This window comes from Silurus aristotelis (genome assembly GCF_946808225.1).
Source record: "Silurus aristotelis genome assembly, chromosome: 2".
Classification (NCBI taxonomy): domain Eukaryota; kingdom Metazoa; phylum Chordata; class Actinopteri; order Siluriformes; family Siluridae; genus Silurus; species Silurus aristotelis.
In genome coordinates, this window is record NC_139575.1 from 25,748,851 (window position 1) to 25,772,140 (window position 23,290).

The following is a 23,290-nucleotide window of genomic DNA, read 5'->3' on the forward strand; positions in this document are numbered from 1 at the left end:
TTAGTGTTTAGGGAAGCAGATCAGAGATAATGGTGGGTCCTATGTATTGTTGATGAGGTCAGTTGCTGATATTTCCTGATCTATTACAATATTTTCCATCATTATGCCTCATTCTACTGTTCGTGTTCTCCAATGCTTCCTACAAACCAGTATGTGCTATCAATATGCTTGTTTCTTTAGGTATATATATATATATATATATATATATATATATATATATATATATATATATATATATATATATATATATATATATATATATATATATATACAGTACAGACCAAAGGTTTGGACACACCTTCTCATTCAAATATTTTTCTTTATTTTCATGACTATGAAAATTGTAGATTTACACTGAAGGCATCAAAACTATGAATTAACACATGTGGAATTATATATGGAATTATATACATAACAAAAAAGTGAAACAACTGAAAAATGTCATATTCTAGGTTCTTCAAAGTAGCCACCTTTTGCTTTGATTACTGCTTTGCACACTCTTGGCATTCTCTTAATGAGCTTCAAGAGGTAGTCACCTGAAATGGTCTTCCAACAGTCTTGAAGGAGTTCCCCGAGAGATGCTTGGCACTTGTTGGCCCTTTTGCCTTCACTCTGCGGTCCAGCTCACCCCTAAACCATCTCGATTGGGTTCAGGTCCGGTGACTGTGGAGGCCAGGTCATCTGGCACAGCACCCCATCACTCTCCTTCTTGCTCAAATAGCCCTTGATGCCTTCAGTGTGACTACAATTTTCATAGTCATGAAAATAAAGAAACCTCTTTGAATGAGAAGGTGTGTCCAAACTTTTGGTCTGTACTGTATTTATATATATATATATAGCAGCCGCTTTCATAAATGTGTCATCAACTTGATCCGGTCTGAATGAATAGTGAAGGTATTGCACCTTAATTGCGCAGGTGTTGAAAATGTTAGAGACAATGACTACAACTTGTATAGACAGTCAATAGAGGGGTAATCATGCACATAGATAAAATATACTGTTTCCATGATGACACATTTTTCGATTTAGCAAAAATAGGCACTGGAACATGAGGGGTGGGTTTCTGTTTTCTAATGAAATTGTTCAACTTCAGATGGTCAAAGATCTCTGTGTGGGAGAAATGCTATTACTCTCTCTTCCCTGTCTTTTTACAGGGACATTAGCTAGGCATGGGTGTCTGTGATGCCCAAAAAACATGGTAGATGCTGCATGCTTTCCATCAAGTGTGTAACAATGGCCTGTGATCAGCAGTTCAAAAAGTTTACGCAGCTGACTGTATTATTAAACTTGTTTTCGAATTCTGTGTTATGCATAAATTTGACAATATATATAAATGTCTCAATTGCTTCAGTTTCTTTAGTCTGGATTGAATCAGAAAATGTAATGATTTTTATGGATGCGTGTGTTTGTGTGTGCTGCTTCATATTGTCATTCAGTTTTAGAGACTCACACACAATGATGATCTGACATGTTTATGGTGTTAGTTTTTTGTCCGCTCACTGACCATCAGTACCAGACCATTCCAGGAAGCCAAAATACTTCTATACACCAGACATTGAAGATTGCTGGCAGCTGACCATAACCTTTGCAGATTTCATTAATTAATAAAACAAAATTAAGTGCTAAGGACAAGTGTAATATAAGTAGTATTTTATAATGAATAAATAGCCTACTGTAAGAAAAATGAATGAGGACATCAAAGAGCTCAGTGAAGAAGAACTTTATTACAGCGTATCAGTAACATTTTTACAAGTAGCATGTCAAAAGAACAAAGGACAATTCCTGTTTGAACATTTTATACTGTTTTAAAACTAGTCTTCCTATTTGTTATGTGAATGCAAGTTGAGTATAAGAATGGAAACTGACTATTTTCTTTTTTTCTTCTTCTTCTTTTTTTGGCTGCTCCCATTAAGGGTCGCCACAGCGGATCATCCGTCTCCATACTACTTTGTCCTCTACATCTGCCTCTTTCAACCCAACTACCTGCACGTCTTCCCCCACCAAATTTTGTTGAACAGTCTAGTTAAAATCCCTCGTACACATCTCCACGCTTCCTCTGATATGTCATCTGGTCTAACCGACTTTCCACTCTTCATCCTCTTCATCACTGCTCCCACTTCCTCCTTACTAATCCTATCCACTTCCTGTTTCACCATCTGTTTCACCATCCACATCATCAAACCTTCTCTTTCTCTCGTTGTCCTCGTTCATCATCTGCTCAAAATACTCCCTCCATCTTCTCAACACAATCTCCTCACAACACATTTCTATCTCCATCCTTTATTGTTCTTGCAGCACATCCTTCCCAGCTCGGTTCCAAATCCTTTTCTCTTTCCTTCGTGTCCAACTTCTCATACAGCTCCTCATATGCCTTTTCCTTTGCTTTTGCTACATCCCTCTTTACCTGCTGCCGGATCTCCTTGTACTCCTGCCTACTTTTCCCAGATTCTGTTTCACCACCTCTTCCTCCTTCTGCTCTCCTGCACTTCCTCTTTCCATCACCATCACCGCTTTGTCTTCCTTTCTCTTTCCAGATCTCACACCAAGTACCTTTCTAGCTGTCTCCCTTATCACTTCTGCAGTAGTTGCCCAATCATCCAGCACCTCTTCACCACCACCAAGCCCCTGTCTGACCTCTTCTCTGAACCTCAAGCTACAGTCTTCAGTTTCCACCATCTTATTCTTTTTTCAGTCCTCACTCTCCTTCTCTTGTTCTACACCTCCATAGCCATCCTACAGACCACCATCTGATGCTGTTTAGCTACACTGTCCCCTTGCAACTTCTTCATAGAATGTTGTCCACCTGTGTGCACCTTTCTCTACTCTTATACGTCACCCTATGATCATCCCCAATCACCAATCTTTCATTCCTAGGTACACTCTCCACCACTTCATCTAACCCACTCCAGAATTTTTCTTTCTCCTCCATCTCACAACCCACTTGTGGAGCATAGGCACTGATGACATTTATCATCACCCCTTCAACTACCAGCCTCACATTCATCACTCTATCAGAAATGCTCTTTACCTCCACTACACTCTTACTGTACTCTTCCTTCAGGATCGACCCAACACCATTTCTCTTTCCATCCACACTATGATGGAACAGTTTAAACCCCCCTTCAATGTTCCTGGCCTTATTCCCTTATTCCTTTTTCTCCTGAACATACAATGTGTCTACCTTACTCTGCTCCATTACATCAGCTACCTCTCTCCCTTTAACTAGTCATAGTACCAACATTTAAAGTGCCCACTTCAACCTACACTCGTCTAGACTTTTACTTTCCCTGCTGACCACTTTCTTTTTTCTCATTTTCATTATTTTTACAGGTGTCAGTCATATTCATAGTCATGGTACACCTTTTCTCAGAAATAGTCCTTGATGTCATGCTGTTGCTCCTATGCTTTAATTGCTTGAGGCAGCATTCTCCACATATCACGTATGACATCAATGATAATTAATCCATTTTGGGAATGAGTTTGTTCATATTTTAAAGTGAAATCTGGCTTTGAGATAGTCTGTCAATTTTTTCCCCAATATTATTTTGAGACTGTTCGCTCTATTATTCAATTTAATGTATTTTATTTATATACCTCTTTGAATCCAGCCATTAGGGTTGCACAAGCCAGTGCACTCTTAGTGCTGTTCCCAAGCCCGGATAAATGGGGAGGGTTGCGTTAGGAAGGGCATCCAGCGTAAAACATGTACCAAATCAAATATGCACATAACAAATCAGAAATTCATACCGGATCGTTCGAGGCCCGTGTTACCAACGACCACCACAGGTATCATTAGCCAACAGTGTACCGGTGGAAATTGGGCTACTGTTGGCCGAAATAGAAGAAGAAGAAGAGGAAGACGTCTACAGAGACAGCAGGGAAAGGAGAAGTGGAGGAGAGTGGAGGTTAGAGTTGGCACTTTAAATGTTGGTACTATGACTGGTAAAGGGAGAGAGGTAGCTGATATGATCGAGATTTGAAAGGTAGATATGTTGTGTGTTCAGAGCATTGGAACATTGGAGGTGGGTTTGAATTGTTCCATCATGGATGGAAAGAGAAATGGTGTAGGGGTGATTCTGAATGAAGAGTACAGTAAGAGTGTAGTGGAGATGAAGAGAGTTTCTGATAGAGTGATGAATGTAAAGCTGGAAGTTGATGGGGTGATGATAAATGTCATCAGTGCTTATGCTCCACAAGTGGGTTGTGAGATGGAGGAGAAGGAAAAATTCTGGAGTAAATTAGATGAAGTGGTAGAAGGTGTACCTAGGAAGGAACGATTGGTGCTTGGGGCAGACTTTAATGGGCATGTAGGTGAAGGGAACAGAGGTGATGAGAAGGTGATGGGTAGGTATGGTTTTAAGGGGAGAAATGTGAAAGAGCAGATGGTGGTACATTATGTTAAAAGGATGAAAATGGCAGTGGTGACTTATTTAAAGAAAAAAGAAGAGCATAGGGTGACGTATAAGAGTGGAGGAAGGTGCAAACAGGTGGACTATGTTCTATGTAGGAGATGCAACCTAAAGGAGATTGGAGACTGTAAGGTGTTGGCAGGGGACAGTGTAGCTAGACAGCATCAGATGGTGGTCTGAACGATGGTTTTAGAGGTTAAGAAGAAGAGGAGGAGAGTGAGGACAGAAAGAAGAATAAGATGGTGGAAACTAAAAAAGGAAGACTTTAATATGAGATTCAGGGAAGAGGTCAGACGGGGGCTCAGATGGTGTGGAGATGGTGTAGAAGGAAGTGGATAGGATTAATAAGGAGGAAGTGAGAGGAGCTATTCAAAGGATGAAGATTGAAAAATCAGTTGGACCAGATGACATACCGAAGCATGGAGATGTTTAGGAGAGATGGCAGTGGAGTTTTAACCAAGTTGTTCTTGGTTAAAAAAATTTTGGAAGGTGAGAGGATGCCTGAGGAGCGGAGAAGGAGTGTGCTGGTACTGATCTTTAAGAACAAGGGAGATGTGCAGACCTGCAGTAACTACAGGGGAATAAAGTTGATCAATCACACCATTAAGTTATGAGAAAGAGTAGTAGAAGCCAGGTTGAGGGAAGAGGTGCACTGTTAAAACATTTTCTGTTAAAAAACAGTAAAGAACTGGCAGCATGGTTGCCAGCAACTTACTGTAAAATTACCAGTGTCTTAGTGTTGGTGAAATTTACAGTTGGCTACTGTTTTTGCAAATACAACATAACACTGTTTATACATTAAAGTATATTTCTGAAAATATAATTAGCAGTTTTTTAAACCTTGTGATTTAAGAAATTGCCCTAGTTTAACTACAAAACACCACATTACTACCATGTATAAATGTACTTTTTAACAGAAGTACAGCTTTAGAGAGTTCTTTCAAAACATCTCTTCTTTATTAAACTGTCTTAGTATAAATCATAAATAACATTAAAGAACACAGATTATTATTTACAGAACGTTTGTATAAAATAAAAACAATGGTCAACCAAAAGCCCAAAGCTTATTACATGTATGGAAATACATCTAAGTGTAAAAAAAAAATTACTCTGGAAAGAAAGACAAAGTGAATGACAGAAAACACCAAAGTATATACAGTATTTTTGAGTAAACATGCATGTGTGTGATGTGTGTGTTGTGAGTGTGTGTATGCGATGTTTGTGTGTGTCTGTGGTGTGTATTACTTATATAAAGTCCCACTTAAAATCTAATAATTTTTTAAGTAGACTGGAGCCACGTCCGCTTTGATATGACTCCTACAGCCTTGTGCTCTTTTCCGGATTGATCCCGATTAACCGCCTGAAAAACAAATGTGTGTGTTAAGAACTAGTGGAGGGGAATTGATTACTCACAAAGAACATATAGCAAAGAATATTCTTGTATAAAGAACAGTTTTCATTCCCGGAAAGAAAACAAGCTACAGCACACAGATATTTTGGGCAAAAAAGTAAAACACAATAACACCGATATATAAGGGTTTTCCATATGATGGTAGCTGGAGGCTTCACGAATTTCAGAAAAGCAGCGGAAAACACCAGTCATTTTAGTGTGATACAAAGACAATGTGATTTCAGTTCAATGGAACTATGAAACAATGGAAAAATTAACTTTACAGAGGGATTATCACATATTTTGCTGAATGAAACTCACCCAGTAATTGGGAATAATTCAACCCGAGTCAGAAATACAGCTGCACAACACAGTAATGCATTTGGCGAATTAATCACTGAAAACGAGCAAATAAAAGATCGATTATCTTCCAATATCCTCCATACATGTTAGCTGCCATAGCAAATGTAATGAATTTTGTCGCGCAAACAAAAGGGAACTCACCTGTTAATGTTTTGAAGACGGATAAAAGTCCTGCGTGCTCACTGCAGTTTACAAAAATACTGTATAGTAATTTATTTTTTTCTCTGAGTAATAAATACAGAAAAATCCCGTTATATTGTGTCTACATCATTTTACAACAACAATAAAACAGTAATGTACTGCTTTTGAAAATAACATTATTATACTGTTGAAATTCTGCCATAAATTAACAGCAATTTCTAACAGTGTGACCATCTGTGAGCAGCAGTATGGTTTCATGACGAGGAAGAGCACCACAAACGCATTATTTACTTTGAGGATGTTGATGGAGAAGTATAGAGAAGGTCAGAAGGAGTTGCATTGTGTGTTTGTGATTTTAGAGAAAGTGTACGACAGGGTTGTGATATTGTATGAGAAAATCAGGTGTGTCAGAGAAGTATGTAAGGGTGATGCAGGACATGTATGAAGACAGTGTGACAGCAGTGAAGTTTGCAGTAGGAACGATATACTGGTTCAAGGTGAAGGTTGGACTGCATGAAGGATCAGCTCTGAGCCCTTTCCTGTTTGCAATAATGATGGACAGGTTGACGGACGAGGTCAGACAGAAGTCTCTCTGGACTATGATGTTTGCGTATGATTGTGGATGATGATCTTATTTGTGGTGAGAGTAGGGAGCAGGTTGAGAAGAGCCTGGAGAGGTGGAGATATGCGTTGGAGAGAAGGGGAATGAAAGTCAGTAGGAGTAAGACAGGGTACATGTGTGTGAATGAGAGGAAGGGCAGTGGAGTGGTGCGGTTGCAGGGAGAAGAGGTGAAGAAGGTGGAGGAGTTCAGGTACCTGGGGTCAACAGTGCAAAGTAATGGAGAGTGTGTTAGAGAAGTGAAAAAAGAGTGTACGCAGGGTGGAGTGGGTGAAGAAGAGTGGCAGGAGTGATTTGTGATAGAAGAGTATCTGCAAGAATGAAAGGGAAAGTTTATATGGCTGTGGTGAGACCTGAGATGTTGTATGGTTTAGAGACAGTGGCATTGAGTAAAAGACAGGAGGTGGAGCTGGAGGTAGCAGAGCTGAAGATGTTAAGGTTTTCGTTGGGAGTGACGACGATGACAGTATTAGAAACGAGTTTATTAGAGGGACAGTGCATGTAGGAAGTTTTGGAAACAAAGTGAGGGAGGCACGATTGAGATGGTTTGAACATGTGCAGAGAAGGGACATAGGGAGATTCGGAAGGAGAATGCTGAGGATGGAGCCACCAGGAAGTAGGAAAAGATGAAGGCAAAGAAGGAGATTTATGGATATGGTGAGGGAAGACATGCAGGTAGTTGGTTTAAAAGAGACGGATGTAGAGGACAGGGGGGGGTATGGAGACGAATGTTCCGCTGTGGCGACCCCTAATGGGAGAAGCAGAAAGAAGAAGAAGCATATTTATATAGCTCTTTGAAATGCATAGAAATAAATCTTTTTATTGTAATATTGAATACAGAGATTGTAAGTCATTTTTCTTCCACAGCTGTACACAGTAATGCCAAATCTCACATATAGCATGTACGTAGGAGCTAATTATAAATTCATATTTGTAATCTATTTACTTCTGTAAAGCTCTTTTGTGACAATGTCCATTATTAAACACTTTATAACATTTATTAAACATGTTGACTCAATATATAGCCATTATTGTCTACATAGCTGTGAGTGCACCCTAAGTAAACATGTTAAAACGGTCTCCAAAGTGTCAATATTTTGTGTGAGCACCATTGTTATCTAGCACTGTCTTAATCCACCTGGGTATGGGATTCACCAGAGCTGCACAGGTTGTTGCTGGGATCCTCTTCCACTCCTCCATAATGACATCACGGAGCTGCTGGATGTTAGACACATGGCGCTTCTCCACCTTCCGCTTGAGGATGCTCCACATGTGCTCAATAGGTTTCAGGTCTGCACACTGACCACTCTAAAATATATATATCTAAGTTTAATGTCTATAGTACAATATTTGTCCCTTAAGAAAATATACTAAAATAGTTGCTGAAATGTGAGGGTGTGCTCACTTTTGTGAGATACAGTATATAAATATCTATACAGAGAGTAGAAACTCTGCACAGATATACTATCTTTTAAAAAAATGGTTGAAGACACATGACAATAATTAACAACGTTTTGGCTTTAATAGGATTTCTTACAAATGTCATGTTTCAGACTGCAAAATTTGTTTGAATGGTTAAATATAACTTTTGATTTTGTGAGATTAAGGAGACCATACTCATTAGTTAAAAAAGTAGATGTGGGCATAGAAATTGCTAAAAGTCATAGAGGGAAAGGAAGGAAATAGCTGTTTACAAATGTTTTGTAACCTCTCACTATGGGGAGGGCAAAAGCACAGAATCTGTGGGTGGACTGTGAGAATAGAGGCAGACAAAGGCAACCTCATGTTCACCATTTCCAAAACATTCCTACAACAATGCAACTTGCAAGAATACAACAATAGGAAAGGAAGGCTCAACACTCTCTCGGATTTGTCAGCTAATACTGGTTCCATTTGTCTAGTTAAACCTTAAAGCAAGGACCAAATCTCTTTCCAGCGATGTCCACTCTACTTCTGGACACCAATATTAGAGTCACCGCTGAGGGCCAGACTAAAGATGGATCTATTCACTCACCTGAGTCTTCAATGCAGGCCAGGAGGCAGCCATGTGGGCATGCAAAGCTTTCTCGCAGCCTTTCCAAGTCAGATTCAGACTTATTGGTTCCTTTTGTTCAGCATATGGCTCTGGGTGAAAGGACAAAATTGTTGGCAAAGGGCAGGATGAAGAGGACACAAAAGGATCGACCATCCACACGCACTGCTGACAGGGAAGAGGTGAGCATGTTCAGTTGGGGGAATAATAAAACAAAGGGTTAACATATGAGACAGGGAGAAGTAGGTGTGAAAAGAGGATGACAGAAGAATGGAAGTCTGAAAGACGTACGGAAAGCAAAGCAGTGCAAGTGCCAGGCTGAGTCCATTGTTCCTTCATGATTCTCCACACAGGCTGTGGTGAACCAGGCTAATTGGATCTAAGCTGTCATTCCACATTTTCTCAGGCATCTTCCAAAGGGTCAACCCACGCTTAGTGCATTTACTTTCCCTCTTCTCCTTTCCATTTTCCTTGCTTCCCTGATGGGTTTGAGTCGGTGCTTCAGTGTGCTTCCTCATTCCCATCTCTGTGAATGAGAATGAAATGTGAACCTGTTGATAAATATGTATGAGAGTCTAATATGATTTAGATAATACTTTTATAAAAAAAAATAAAATTTTTTATTTAAATTTAATATAATTCTATGCCTTCAGGCATTACTACCAATCAAATTCATAGCATGCATAAGAGGAGTATCATGTAAAAATAATTCTCATATTCAGCGTATCAAAGGGGGCTCTGTGAATACCTTTACACACATAACTGAAACTAAGGTATGACCAAAGCAACAAAACATTGCGCTTTGAAAGCTTTGTGTTTTGTTCGGCTGGACAGGGGTGGAGTGTCCGGTTCTCAATGACATCCTGTTTTTACATTAGACCCTTAGTGCCATTTCCCATGCAGGTTTAAATGCACATTTGCCTGGGAGGGAGATAGGAGGTAGGACAATGAAATGAATATGGTTATCCAAATTTTGATGCTATAGGCTGCTAGGACACCAACAGATTTAACTTATTTAGCATTAACTCTAACTTCATGTTCAATGTTGATGCAGTGATTTGCAAGACCTGCTCAAGTTTAAGCACAAATTACCACATAAGTGATGTGTGAATTTGACTATATATATACTGTATATATATATATATATATATATATATATATATATATATATATATATATATCTTTTGTTTTTGCCCCCATTTTCCACGAGCTTAACTCAAAGATCTAAGGCTTTTTCTATGTACACAAAAGGCATATTTCTCTCAACTATTGTTCACAAATTAGTCTAAATCTGTGTTAGTGAGCACTTCTCCTTTGCCGAGATAATCCATCCACCTCACAGGTGTGGCATATCAAGATGCTGATTAGACACTATGATTATTGCACAGGTGTGCCGTAGGCTGGCCACAATAAAAGGCCACTCCTAAATGTGTAGTTTTATCACAGCACAAGTTTTGAGGGAGCGTGCAAGCAGGAATGTCCACCAGAGCTGTTGCCCATGAATTTAATGTTCATTTCTCTACCATAAGCCGTCTCCAAAGGCGTTTCAGAGAACTTGGCAGTACATCCAACTGGCCTCACAACTGCAGACCACATGTAACCACACCAGCCCAGGACCTCCACATTCAGCAACTTCACCTCCAAGATTGTCTGAGACCAGCCACCCAGACAGCTGCTGCAACAATCGGTTTACATAACCAAATAATTTCTGCTCAAACTGTCAGAAACCGTCTCAGGGAAGCTCATCTGCGTGCTCGTCGTCCTAATCAGGGTCTCGACCTAACTGCAGTTCGTTGTCGTAACCAACTTGAGTGGGCAAATACTAATTCGATGGTGTCTGGCACTTTGGAGATGTGTTCTCTTCACAGATGAATCCCGGGTTTTCACTGTACAGGGCAAAACGCATGAGACAAAATGTTGGCTACACCAGATACTGACTGGTTTTCGGACCCCCTAATACAGTAAAACTGCACATTTAAGAGTGGCCTTTTATTGTGGCCAGCCTAAGGCACACCTGTGCAATAATCATGCTGTCTAATCAGCATCTTGATATGCCACACCTGTGATCTGGATTATCTCGGCAAAGAAGAAGTGCTCACTAACACAGATTTAGACAGATTTGTGAACAATATTTGAGAAAAATAGGCCTTTTGTGTACATAGAAAAAGTCTTAGATCTTGAAAAATGGGGGCAAAAACAAAAGTGTTGTATTTATAATTTTGTTCAGTATAGATCTATGTCGATACCAGAAAACTGTTATAATGAGTTAAACATAACAAAAACCCTCTCTTTAATCATCTTTATTTATCTTATTTATCATCTTTATTTTATTCCACAAAGACTACAGCATAGTCTTCAGTTGGGCTGTAAATACATTCAGCTTTGACAGTGCTTTAGTGAGACGATTCTATGACATCAATCCATTACTTGAGACTGCGGTTAGTCTTCGGACCCATAATCTTGTTACCTTTCTGGCACATAAGCCAGTCCAACATTAAATCTTTATTACCCCTCCTCGTTACATTTTTTTTTTACTGCTGGGTCTCACATCTTTTCTCATTAGCATGGACCTTGTGAGATGCTCCTTATTGCTGGCTCTGCAGAAACATTTTCATTTTTTTTAAAGCCTGGGAACTTTAAGGTTTTGGTCTACAACTAATGTTTTACTGCTTCTCCTTAATAGACATTCTTAATTACTATCCTTTTGCCTTGTCCTTGTTCAAGATAACAATAATATATATAAAAATAATAATAGTTGTATTATTTAGGTCCCAAGCCCGGATAAATTGGGGAGGGTTGCGTTAGGAAGGGCATCCAGCGTAAAACACGTGCCAAATCAAACGTGCGGAGGATCCGCTGTGGCGACCCCTAACGGGAGAAGCCGAAAAGAAAGTTTAAGTTTATTTAGGAATCATTATTTATGCATATACCATATACAGTGCATAATATATAATGTCTGTATATGTATAATATTTTGAACAGTTAAAAAGTAATCTCTTGTTATTCAATCTTGATTTGGTAATAATATCATGAAAATGACAAAATATAATGAAAATATTAGATTGTGTATTCAAATAGGCTAATGGGAGAAAAATACTCCAGCGTTTAATATAATAAAGCACAGTGTTGTGATTCAAGGGTTTAATGTTTGTACATGCATGCAGTAAATAGCACATGCACGTTCCTTATCACAAGCAAAACTATCATAATCATTATACTGTGTAACAGCATAAAATTCACCAGGGCATGAATATGAATACTACAAAATGCTGCATCCATTGCACAGAAATGTTGCACCATGTGAAAATAATTGGATATCTCAGTTGCTGCAATACTGAAGAGTTACACAATTGTTTTGCAAAATTCCATGCCACCTCATCTGACAGGTGATTGATAAGGTTGAGTTTCATGTTCCTGGAATCTTTTGGTGAAACTACTGGTCTTGTAAAAAAAAAAAAAAATTTGTTTCAGATACTTTATTACAGTGAGGAAAATAAGTATTTGAACACCCTACTATTTTGCAAGTTCTCCCACTTAGAAATCATGGAGGGGTCTGAAATTGTCATCGTAGGTGCATGTCCACTGTGAGAGACATAATCTAAAAAAAAAATCCAGAAATCACAATGTATGATTTTTTAACTATTTATTTGTATGATACATCTGCAAATAAGTATTTGAACACCTGAGTAAGTCAATGTTAATATTTGGTACAGTAGCCTTTGTTTGCAATTACAGAGGTCAAACGTTTCCTGTAGTTTTTCACTAGGTTTGCACACACTGCAGGAGGGATTTTGGCCCACTCCTCCACACAGATCTTCTCTAGATCAGTCAGGTTTCTGGCCTGTCACTGAGAAACACGGAGTTTGAGCTCCCTCTAAAGATTCTCAATTGGGTTTAGGTCTGGAGACTGGCTAGGCCATGCCAGAACCTTGATATGCTTCTTACAGAGCCACTCCTTGGTTATCCTGGCTGTGTGCTTTGGGTCATTGTCATGTTGGAAGACCCAGCCTCGACCCATCTTCAATGCTCTAACTGAGGGAAGGAGGTTGTTCCACAAAATCTCGCAATACATGGCCCCTGTCATCCTTTCCTTAATACAGTGCAGTCGCCCTGTCCCATGTGCAGAAAATCACCCCCAAAGCATGATGCTACCACCCCCATGCTTCGCAGAAGGGATGGTGTTCTTGGGATGGTACTCATTATTCTTCTTCCTTCAAACATGTTTAGTGGAATTATGACCCAAAAGTTCTATTTTGGTCTCATCTGACCACATGACTTTCTCCCATGACTCCTCTGGATCATCCAAATGGTCATTGGCAAACTTAAGACGTGCCTGGAAATGTGCTGGTTTAAGCAGGGGAACCTTCCTTGCCATGCATGATTTCAAACCATGACGTCTTAGTGTATTACCAACAGTAACCTTGGAAACGGTGGTCCCAGATCTTTTCAGGCCGTTGACCAGCTCCTCCCGTGTAGTTCTAGGCTGATTTCTCACCTTCCTTAGGATCATTGAGACCCCATGAGGTGAGATCTTGCATGGAGCAGTTGACAGTCATGTTTAGCTTTTTCTATTTTCTAATGATTGCTTCAACAGTGGACCTTTTTTCACTAAGCTGCTTGGCAATTTCCCCGTAGCCCTTTCCAGCCTTGTGGAGGTGTACAATTTTGTCTCTAGTGTCTTTGGACAGCTCTTTGGTCTTGGCCATGTTAGTAGTTGGATTCTTACTGATTGTATGGGGTGGACAGGTGTCTTTATGCAGCTAACAACCTCAAACAGGTGCATCTAATTTAGGATAATAAATGTAGTGGAGGTGGACATTTTAAAGGCAGACTAACAGGTCTTTGAGGGTCAGAATTCTAGCTGATAGACAGGTGTTCAAATACTTATTTGCAGCTGTTTCATACAAATAAATAGTTTAAAAATCATATATTGTGATTTCTGGTTTTTTTTTTTAGATTATGTCTCTCACAGTGGACATGCACCTACGATGACAATTTCAGACCCCTCCATGATTTCTAAGTGGGAGAACTTGCAAAATAGCAGGGTGTTCAAATACTTATTTTCCTCACTGTATTTTCCCTTATTATTTATCTTTATTGGGTCACTGGCCTACACAGTTCACACTAAACACGTCTGCTCTTTAGGCTCACATTCTGGTTCTTACCTCCGCATTATTGAAAATAGACTTACTTTTTTTTTAGGTTGTTCTGCCCACACAAGATGGGATGCCTTCTTCTGTACTTACACTGGCACCCAGTATGGCTTTGCCTGTTGTAGTCTGTTAAAATAAAGTTCAGCAAATGGCTGTACACCAGCACTGCATTTTGACGCCATTTGCCTATGACTTGTCGCCTAGCATTTGCCTGGACAATTCTGGCCACCTCTCTGATCCAAGCTGTTCTCCAGATAAATGGTATTTTTTGTAGCAGTTTCTGCTTCTCACACAAGTCTGGGCAAACATTTGTGCATGAAAATGTAGAATGCAGGATGTTTGGGAGAAGGTGAGTCATTCTGCCTATCTAGGTGCTCTAACACAAGCTGTGCTGGTCTGAATCAATAGTTGGTTTCTAAAAAAGTTCAGGAAGTAATGTTAGTTGTTGGAATGTAAAATTTGTATGACGCATAACACTTTAATTGTTAATAGATTAATTCTATACTTAAATCTTTTCCTTTATGTTACAAATCTTGCTGGAAATTTTGTCTGGAAATAAAATATTTGATTATATATAATCCATTTCAATAGGAGGCACCTGCACAGTACCTTCTGAAAGTATTGAGCCAGCAAGGCTTTTTTTCTGATATACTGTAGCTATAAACTAAAATACAATTGGATTTTTGCAATTAAAAGATAAAATGTCAGATTTTTATTATTAATTTTCTATTCTATGAACAACTTAGAACATGACACCTTTTAAATTAAAGCACAATTTGTTCAAACAACATGAGACTAACATGTTTTCGGTTGGCCAGCTATACATTGTTGGATTAAAAGCTGCAATTTCTACTCTTTGTTAATTTGCTGGGTTTGCCTATGCCTGATTTTGCTTAAATAAAACATATGAAGACCATAGTGATGTCTATGGGAGAATGTCATTGCCATCTCGGGGAGTTTTTCCTCGCCACAGTCGCCACCGGCTTGCTCATCAGTGACAAACTTACACTTATAAAGAACTTCTTATTCATTATTATCACCACATTATATGTGTAAAGCTGCTTTGAGACAATGTTCATTGTTAAAAGCGCTATACAAATAAAAATTCATTGAATTAAATTGTGAAGCTGAGAACAGAAGGAAAATTGATAAAAGCCAATGCACAACCATTGGGCCTAGCCAACATGACAATGCAAAAATGTCCTTGGCCTTGCTGTTCCAATACTTTTGGAGGATACTGAATAGAGTAAAAGCGTATCATTCCCCCGAGGTCATAGATGTGTGCAGCTTAAAAAAAATATATCTTTAAAAATCTTTTTAATCATGCAGATTTTATGAAGTGAACAGGTGCCTAGTCACTTCTTGGTTAGACCTGTCACTTTAATATTGTTTTATTTAATATGTTAATTACCTAATGTGTGTTCTGTTCTGTCTCAAACCATATGATCACTAAATTAAATCATTTGTTCATTTATTTGGCTAGGTAAAAATGCTAATCTTATTTAAAATGTACAAGATAACAAAAAAGGGTTATCTAAATTTTGCATATGCAGTAGGAGCTGCCCTGATTTTTTCATCTATATAAACTGTGATGATATATGGCCATGGGGTGGGTGATCCAATATGGAATGCAAGTAGATTAATTTGGAGTGGAAAATGTGAAGAGTTGTTAAAGCTTCTGGGCATCTTCCATTTTAGCCTTGGTGTCACAATGTGTATGCTAAATGAATCCAGGACCTTTTTGATGCCACTCGCAAAGAGCAGAGTTTTGGGACTTCTAATATCACTTCTGGAACATTTACATATTTAATTTCTCTAGTTAAATGTTGCCTATTAAAAGCAAGTGTTTTTTTTTTTTTTACTAAGGAAACATTTTCTAAAATGCTTTTTCATCTGATCTTTAGCCATTCGTGAATTTATTAAGTTTTTAATGTTTCTCTAATGGTTGGTGTAAAAGAATATCCCAATTCAAATCCATTTGATTGTAATGAGCTTGGATGGGGGAAACCTGTACTTCTCTTAAGTTAATATGTTTTGCCATTTGTCAAAGATATATATATATAACTGACTATGTCCCTGTCATTATACTCCACCAGATTGAGAAGATCATGACATTAATTGACCGTGGCATCAAACTCTCCAAAGAGTACCAGCCAGCAGGTAATATTACACCACAGAGAGACAAGGACAAAGCATCTGTCTCCTCCTCAAACAAAACTCAGATTAAAGAAGCTGTAGACTACTGTAGACTGTATAGTTTCATATCATTGCATTTGCTCAGATTGTTTCAAATAAAGCAAATTGTTTAGACAGAAATGCACGTTGATATTTCAGTTACTTACAGATCAAAATAAGAAACATTTGTACGTTATTCAACACATTTCTATAGACATTGTACAGCTTTTGCATGGCTGTCATTTATCCATATCCTGTTCAACTCACTTTGTGTGTCCAGCATTTTTTATACTGATAGTCACCATGTGATATAAAATTAATGGCTTGACCTGGTTTAATATGAAGTGACCTAATTATACAGCAGTACTCATCATGCCTGTGGCCCAGGGTAATTAGGCCTCAAGCTTCCTGTACTCATGCTATGTCCCAAAGTTATACCTATAAATGGGTGAATTTGACATGCTTTTTTTTTTGGAGTGATGCTTCTACAGATATGGCAAGGGGAATGCAGGAATAAATGTGATTATTGTTTATTAAATACATTAATAAATTTTTTTGTGGGATTTAAGGAATTTTTAATGCTCCATTATTACTAGCATATTACTATCATATCTGTCACTGTAGGAATGTCTCCATAATTGTTGTTTCTCGGAAGTTCGCAATTTAGGCATAATTGAATAAATAAATAAAATTTTAATTTAGTCTACATTAACTCTATGCTTTTATTGTTAAAGTGTCATGTATACCTTCAAGTCACAGCATTGTTATTTTATAGAGAGCATAGGAAGTAAGGCTCCCACCGCTGCGACCCGGGTTCGATTCCCGGTCAGGGAACCATCCCCAGCCACTCTTAGTGCCGGTCCCAAGCCCGGATAAATTGGGGAGGGTTGCGTTAGGAAGGGCATCCAGCGTAAAACATGTGCCAAATCAAACGTGCGGAGGATCCGCTGTGGCGACCCCTAACGGGAGAAGCCGAAAAGAAACTTTATAGGAAGTAAGTAGGTAATTAAGTATGTGTTAGTAAATTATTATTGATAACTGTTTACTTATATATGAATCTAAGCATGTGCTCAGGTTTTTGTTTTAAACAGGGCACCTGAATTAGAATAATATGAAAAAACGAGTGTTGTACTGATCGTATTTTGAGATAATATTCACGCTTATGAAGTTGTGAGCACTGTTCAGACAGACTGAAAGCACACATGATTACCCTCCTTTTGGCTGATTAGCTCTACTTTCATGCATATTCGTGTTTAACACAGGGATTAGAATATTTCACCATCTCTTCCATGTTGTCTACAGAATGCTGCAAACATCAGCACTGCTTAAGAAACATATTAAAAGGCTTCCTTTGGTTTTTAAGGCTTTAATGTTAGTTTTTTGGGGGAAATGGTATGGCTGCACAGCCATCTAAGTGTTTGTGTGTGTGTGTGTGTGTGTGTGTGTGTGTGTGTGTGTGTGTGTGTGTGTGTGTGTGTGTGTGTGTGTGTGTGTGTGTGTGTGTATGTGTGTGTGTGTGTGTGTGTGTTTGCATGTGTGAACAGAGACACAGATGAATTAACAATTCTGTAAAACAGGCAATGTTTTGAGTTATTCTATGTGTACTGTCCCTGCCCCCCTCTTTAACAGGCCGCTCCCAAAGCTGAGATGTCTGTTCACCAAGGCTAGTCTAGATGTTCATTATGAAAGTCTCTGATCAATCTGGAAGCCAGAATATCCTCTGCTGGGATCCAGGACCAAAAGAATCATCTGGACCATATGCCATCCAGTTCATTATATACCCCAGGGCATGGAATTGTGCAGGCTGCAAATGATGTATGCTGGTCTGCCCTAAAGGTGTCTGCCACTGTTTTTAGGAGATTGAGCAGTAAAATATGTTGTACCTAGATTTTTCAGTGGAAGTCTGACTTCAAGGTATATAAAGTCCCATCTTACCCAGTCTCCCCATCTGCCCTGGTCAACTGTGGGTGTTATCTATGTGGCTCTTCAGCATTGAACTTTGCTCTTCAAATAGTCCCATAGGGAGGTTTATCTCTCAGGGCTGTTCATGCTGTGGGACTGTTTCCCAGACCACAGAAAAAGTGGCAGATCATACAATAAAGAAATAGGTGTAAGTCCCATGAGTGCAATGGGTGACATTCTCAGCTGATGAAGGTTATTAACTAAATCTGCCTGGTTGATTTTCTTTACCTGGCCATTAGACTGTGAATGGTGAACTTATGAAAGACTGATGCAAAGATTCAGTTGTTTAAAGAATGTCATGAACTGAGAAGTGAAGTGTGCTAACTAACCAGAAAGGATATGGTGTTAATGACCATGCTATGACCTAGTGACCTGTGTGTCCAGGGATTTCATGGCACTGGCCATAGTTCCAGGACTTCACTGGACGGATTAGGAGGGGTCCTAAATTGGGAATAGTCTTAGACATAGGAATGTCACTATTCACTATTCAAGTAAAAGCGACTAGAATTTAATTTTGGCTAAGTTAACCCTTTCCTTACTACCATGATGATCATAATTAATTAAATTGCCATTCATACAAATAATTAATCCCATGAGTATTAGAGGGGTATGGATTCTTCTTGTTAATTTATGTTGTTCATGACCTCTCTTTTGATGGGTGTTATGTTACAAGCTAAATTCATTATTATCTGTAAAACCTAAGATGCAAGATTTCCATCATGGGTTTGTAACAGTACATCAGCCTTAATGTTTTAGATGCTGGTGAGCATGAATCCTAATCTGAATAACAGGACCCATTTGGCAAGCATTGAGTTGACTGTCAGATCCTAAAATGCAATACAATTCCTTTATGGTTTGTGGCTGATATAGGTTGATAGACATCAAATAAAGGTTCACAAACAGGCTGTTCTCTTTGGGGTTTTCCAAGTCAAGTACCTTGTTTACAAAGTACAGAAAGACATGCTATAGCTAAACTTGTGCACCATTGCGAGGTATTCATAGTTTTCAAATGTGGTACAAAAGTGTGTATCAGTACGTTGACAAGAGACTTTGACTTTTGAAAGTTTTGTCAGTAGCAATGATTAACCTTAATTCTGTAAATGAATGTCAGGTGAAAATTTAGCATTTTAGTTAACTGTGTTTAAACAGTCTGCTACCATTGTCAGGTGAAGAGAAAACTGCAATGTTTGACAGCGGGCCACCTATCATACATCGTAATAGAAAAGCCACAGGCTTTGTATTTGGACCTAAAGCAGGAATCTGGACACCCCTGGGTTATGGAAATTTTTATAAACATTAGCTCTCTTTGAAAATTTGTTTAGTATGTGAGGACTTGAGTAATCCATGACTTTTGGTGTTTTTATTTGGTCAAAATTTGCCAGAAAAAAACAGATTATGAAGAAACTTGTTATCATAAACATAACCATGATGTGGTTCCTGTACTACCTAATTGACCTTCAAATCTATATAGGGCTTATATCATTACAGAACACTATAATTGGACAAGATAAATAAATAAAACAATTGAAGATCTCTGTCAAGAAAATTGCACTGCCGTGGTAACTCAACTCAATTTCTTCACTATAGACTAAAAATGTGGAAATTGTTTAGCATGAGCTCCCGGTACCTGAATCCAACCAGCACTGGATCCATAGCCAAAGTCTTCTTTAACAGTAGAAACTTTAAATTGTAAGATTTGTATGCAGAGGTTTTAATATCCAATTCACAGTGTCATTAAATAGGGAATGTTTTTTTTATACCGCTAACATTTACAGACCTAAAGGCAAATACAAACAAGCAAAGTTAAAATGATTAGTCAAGGGTCACATAATACAGAAAGTTCAGAAAGTGACCTGGAAGTGAGCATGGTCAGTAGAGGTTATGCTTGAAGCTACGGCAGCACATATACTAAAATTGGAACGATACAGAGAAGATTAGCATGGCCCCTGCGCAAGGATGACACGCAAAATCGTTGTGCGTGTGTGTGTGTGTGTGTGTGTGTGTGTGTGTGTGTGTGTGTGTGTGTGGTGTTACAGTTAGGGTTAAGCAAAGGTATTGGCATAGCTTTAATTAGCTGCATTAGAACCTATGTCAAAGGAAGCTCCTCAAAGGACTGGATAGAAAGACAAATGTGTGTGTGTGTGTGTGTGTGTGTGTGTGTGTGTGTGTGTGTGTGTGTGTGTGTGTGTGTGTGTCTGTGTCTGTGTCTGTGTGTCTGTGTGTGTGTGCTTGTGCATGTGTGTGTTGCTTGTCCATTTTGCTGACTTTAAGATTTAACATACAGCCTCAGCACTCAGAGGCACAGTGTAATGTTCATAGATGTAATTCCCCTTAGTACTGTACCATGGTGTATGGCTTGGTGGTGGTTTAATTTTTCATAGGGACAGTGCACAAACCCTGGAAGCACTTAAGTGTGCATTGGGGCAGAAACAAATAACCTCAACATTACTCCCCTTGTTTTTTCTCTATTCTCCGGCTGATCCTGGCGTGCTCGTTTGTGATTTGGGTTTTGTCTATCTTTTGCTTCTGCCTCTGATGATGTCCTTTCTGCACCAGCAAGATCAGAGTGCCTGCGTGCAATTTTAATCAGCATGGTGAGTGGAAAGAGAGAGAGGGGGGCACTGAGAGAGAAGGAGAGAGGGGTTGGGGATTGATTGTGGAAAAGAGAGAGAATGACTGTGAGAGGAAGCGTGTGTGAGAAACAGAGAGACAGTAAAGGAAAGGGAGGGGGGGGGATAGAACGTGTATATGCTGTGCAGCGGCACACAGCATCACCAGCATATGGCAGCCCTGCAGTGCTTGCAGACAAGTCAGTGTCAATGAGAGAGCGCAAAGAAGAGAGGCAAGAAGGAATGCTCACAAAAGAAGCAAGAGAAGGAACAGGGGAAACACAATTGCAAAAACAGGATTAGGATGAGGGCACTTCCACAGCAAGGGATTGTTTACTGCAGCCAAGGAAGGACAGAGCTGCTGGGGGGTTTCGGGAGGAGGAGTGTATCATCTGGATGTTTTGCTTTGTGAGTGGTGATTGCAGCTGCCATTGGGACTGTGCGCCACCTGAATTGGGGATGCAGCTAAGCCTGGTCCCAAGAGCAGCACCTTTAGGAACGACAGGCAAGGACAGAGCTCAGGGGAAGAGAAGAAACCACCTGCAAGGTTTTCTAATGGGGCTATCTGTCTATCATTCAAGCTCACCTGCATTCTGCTGGATCATGGTTTGCCTCTGCCTGCTTTGATGATGTGCTCTGCTCTGGCATGCTAGACCACCGGAGTGCATATAAGCCAAGAAGGACCAGTAGCATTTGGATTGCAGTGAAGAGAAAGCAGTCGTCATCGGGAGCTGGCTAATTTGGCATTGCCTATATATGCAACACTGAAAGGTTTTTAATTGATTATGGAATGATGAATCGATGGGAAATGTGACATGGATTTCATCTTCAAGATGAGCAGACATAATGCAAATAGTATCATGTCTCTAGGCATTTGGCAATGTAGCTCAATTACATCATTACCCAGTGATTTTTAGAGCATTCCGTCTGATAATAGACAGATAATAGTATGTAGGAAAATGCATTAATAAAATTTTTTTTTGGATAACGCAAAGTCCTCTGTCACAGAAAAAGACATTTTTTCATTGTTTAACAGACCACCAGATAGGTTTGCTTGAGACTTGCAATCTAGAAGGTTGTTGCTTCTAAGAAAAGAACATGTGCATATCAAGGAGTTTGCTGCCTCTTTGTAGCTCACTGTGGGTGTGATGATCTTGCTGCAGCGCAAGGTTCCCTGAGCACATTCTGATCTTCCATTCACAACACTAACCCTCTCCCCTTTAAGACCAAATAGTTAGAATCAAGTAAAAAGGAGTGAACTATGTATGCATTGCCCCTCTATATTTCTTCGCTTTAGATGGACAATGCCAAATTATCTTTCGAGACTGGACTTGCTTCCTTGAAGCTACTCTTCAAAAAGGACTACCTACAGATCTCTACCTCCTTTGCCCTCCATCCAACAACAAGGGCTCCTTTTCATCTCTGTTTTTGCGGGCCCCTGCTTTTGGTGGCCCCTCAACCAAGCCTGGATCGTGCCGTGCTGCTGCTGTTGTCCGTGGCTCTGCTGGCCAAAGATGATGTGGCAGTGCCATGTCTCGGCCTCTGAGTGCCGCTGCTACCGGCTGAATGGCTTCTCATTGCTCAAACGCCTCCCTCTCTCAGCAGATGCTGCAGGAAGCCGTGTGCTGGAGCAATCAGTGGGGGAGTGGTTGGAACACGTGGGCTTTCCTCAGTATGAGAGTAAGCTGCTTCTAAATGGATTTGATGACCTGCGCTTTATGGTGAGTCCCTAATGTCCATCTGACTAGTTGCACGAATGAACATAAATACCATTGATGTAGATCTTGGTGACTGATCAATCAACAACAATTCATCACTATGACTGAATAATTAAATTAGTTTAATAACAGAAATAAATTAATCATCTTTGAAATAACTGGTTAAGTTACACAGATGTAATTTAGTTTAACAAATTGGATTTTTTAAAAATGTGCAGGGCAGTAATGTAATGGAAGATGAAGACCTTAGAGAAATTGGCATCACTGACCCCGGTCACAGGAAGAAAATTCTTCATGCAGCAAAGAGTCTACCAAAGGTACCATTTATAATTTTACATAAAGTTGGAATGTTTGCTAATTATTCAACGTTATTCGTAAATATTTTAATCTTTAGGTGAAAGCTCTGGGTTGTGATGGCAGTACCTCGCTGGCCTCCTGGCTGGACAATCTAGGTCTCGGGGAGTATCTCCACAACTTTTTATCCAGTGGCTATCGCACACTTGAGTGTGTGAAGAATCTGTGGGAGTTGGAGATTGTCAATGTAACAGTGGTTTACATTTCCCTCTAACTTAGTTGTAGCTTACACATTATTTTTTGGATGCAGATTTTAAAAATAACATTATAAAGATACATTTTCTACTTATATCTGACCGTCTATAATTATTTTGGTCAATAATGGTTTGTGAACTTTTTGATATTTTTACATTGGTCTGGATTTG

At 39.3% G+C, this 23,290-nt stretch overlaps 1 protein-coding gene across 6 annotated transcripts in view; it reads left to right on the top strand.

Moving 5' to 3' along the window:
- Positions 1 to 8,684: 8,684 nt before the first annotated feature.
- The window catches only part of anks1ab (ankyrin repeat and sterile alpha motif domain containing 1Ab), a 32,976-nt gene continuing 18,370 nt past the window's right edge, over positions 8,685 to 23,290 (top strand). For 5 of the 6 annotated variants that reach the window (XR_014532055.1, XM_083533177.1, XM_083533179.1 and 2 more), the window contains exons 1-5: positions 8,685 to 9,136; positions 16,204 to 16,267; positions 22,456 to 22,574; positions 22,790 to 22,888; positions 22,966 to 23,112. Coding sequence is in view for 5 of the 6 variants with exons in the window: in XM_083533177.1 (XP_083389303.1) it covers positions 8,861 to 9,136; positions 16,204 to 16,267; positions 22,456 to 22,574; positions 22,790 to 22,888; positions 22,966 to 23,112 (705 nt within the window). In the remaining variant the exon portion in view is untranslated. The remainder of the gene's footprint in view (positions 9,137 to 16,203; positions 16,268 to 22,455; positions 22,575 to 22,789; positions 22,889 to 22,965; positions 23,113 to 23,290) is intronic. The other variant, XM_083533176.1, reaches the window with a different exon arrangement.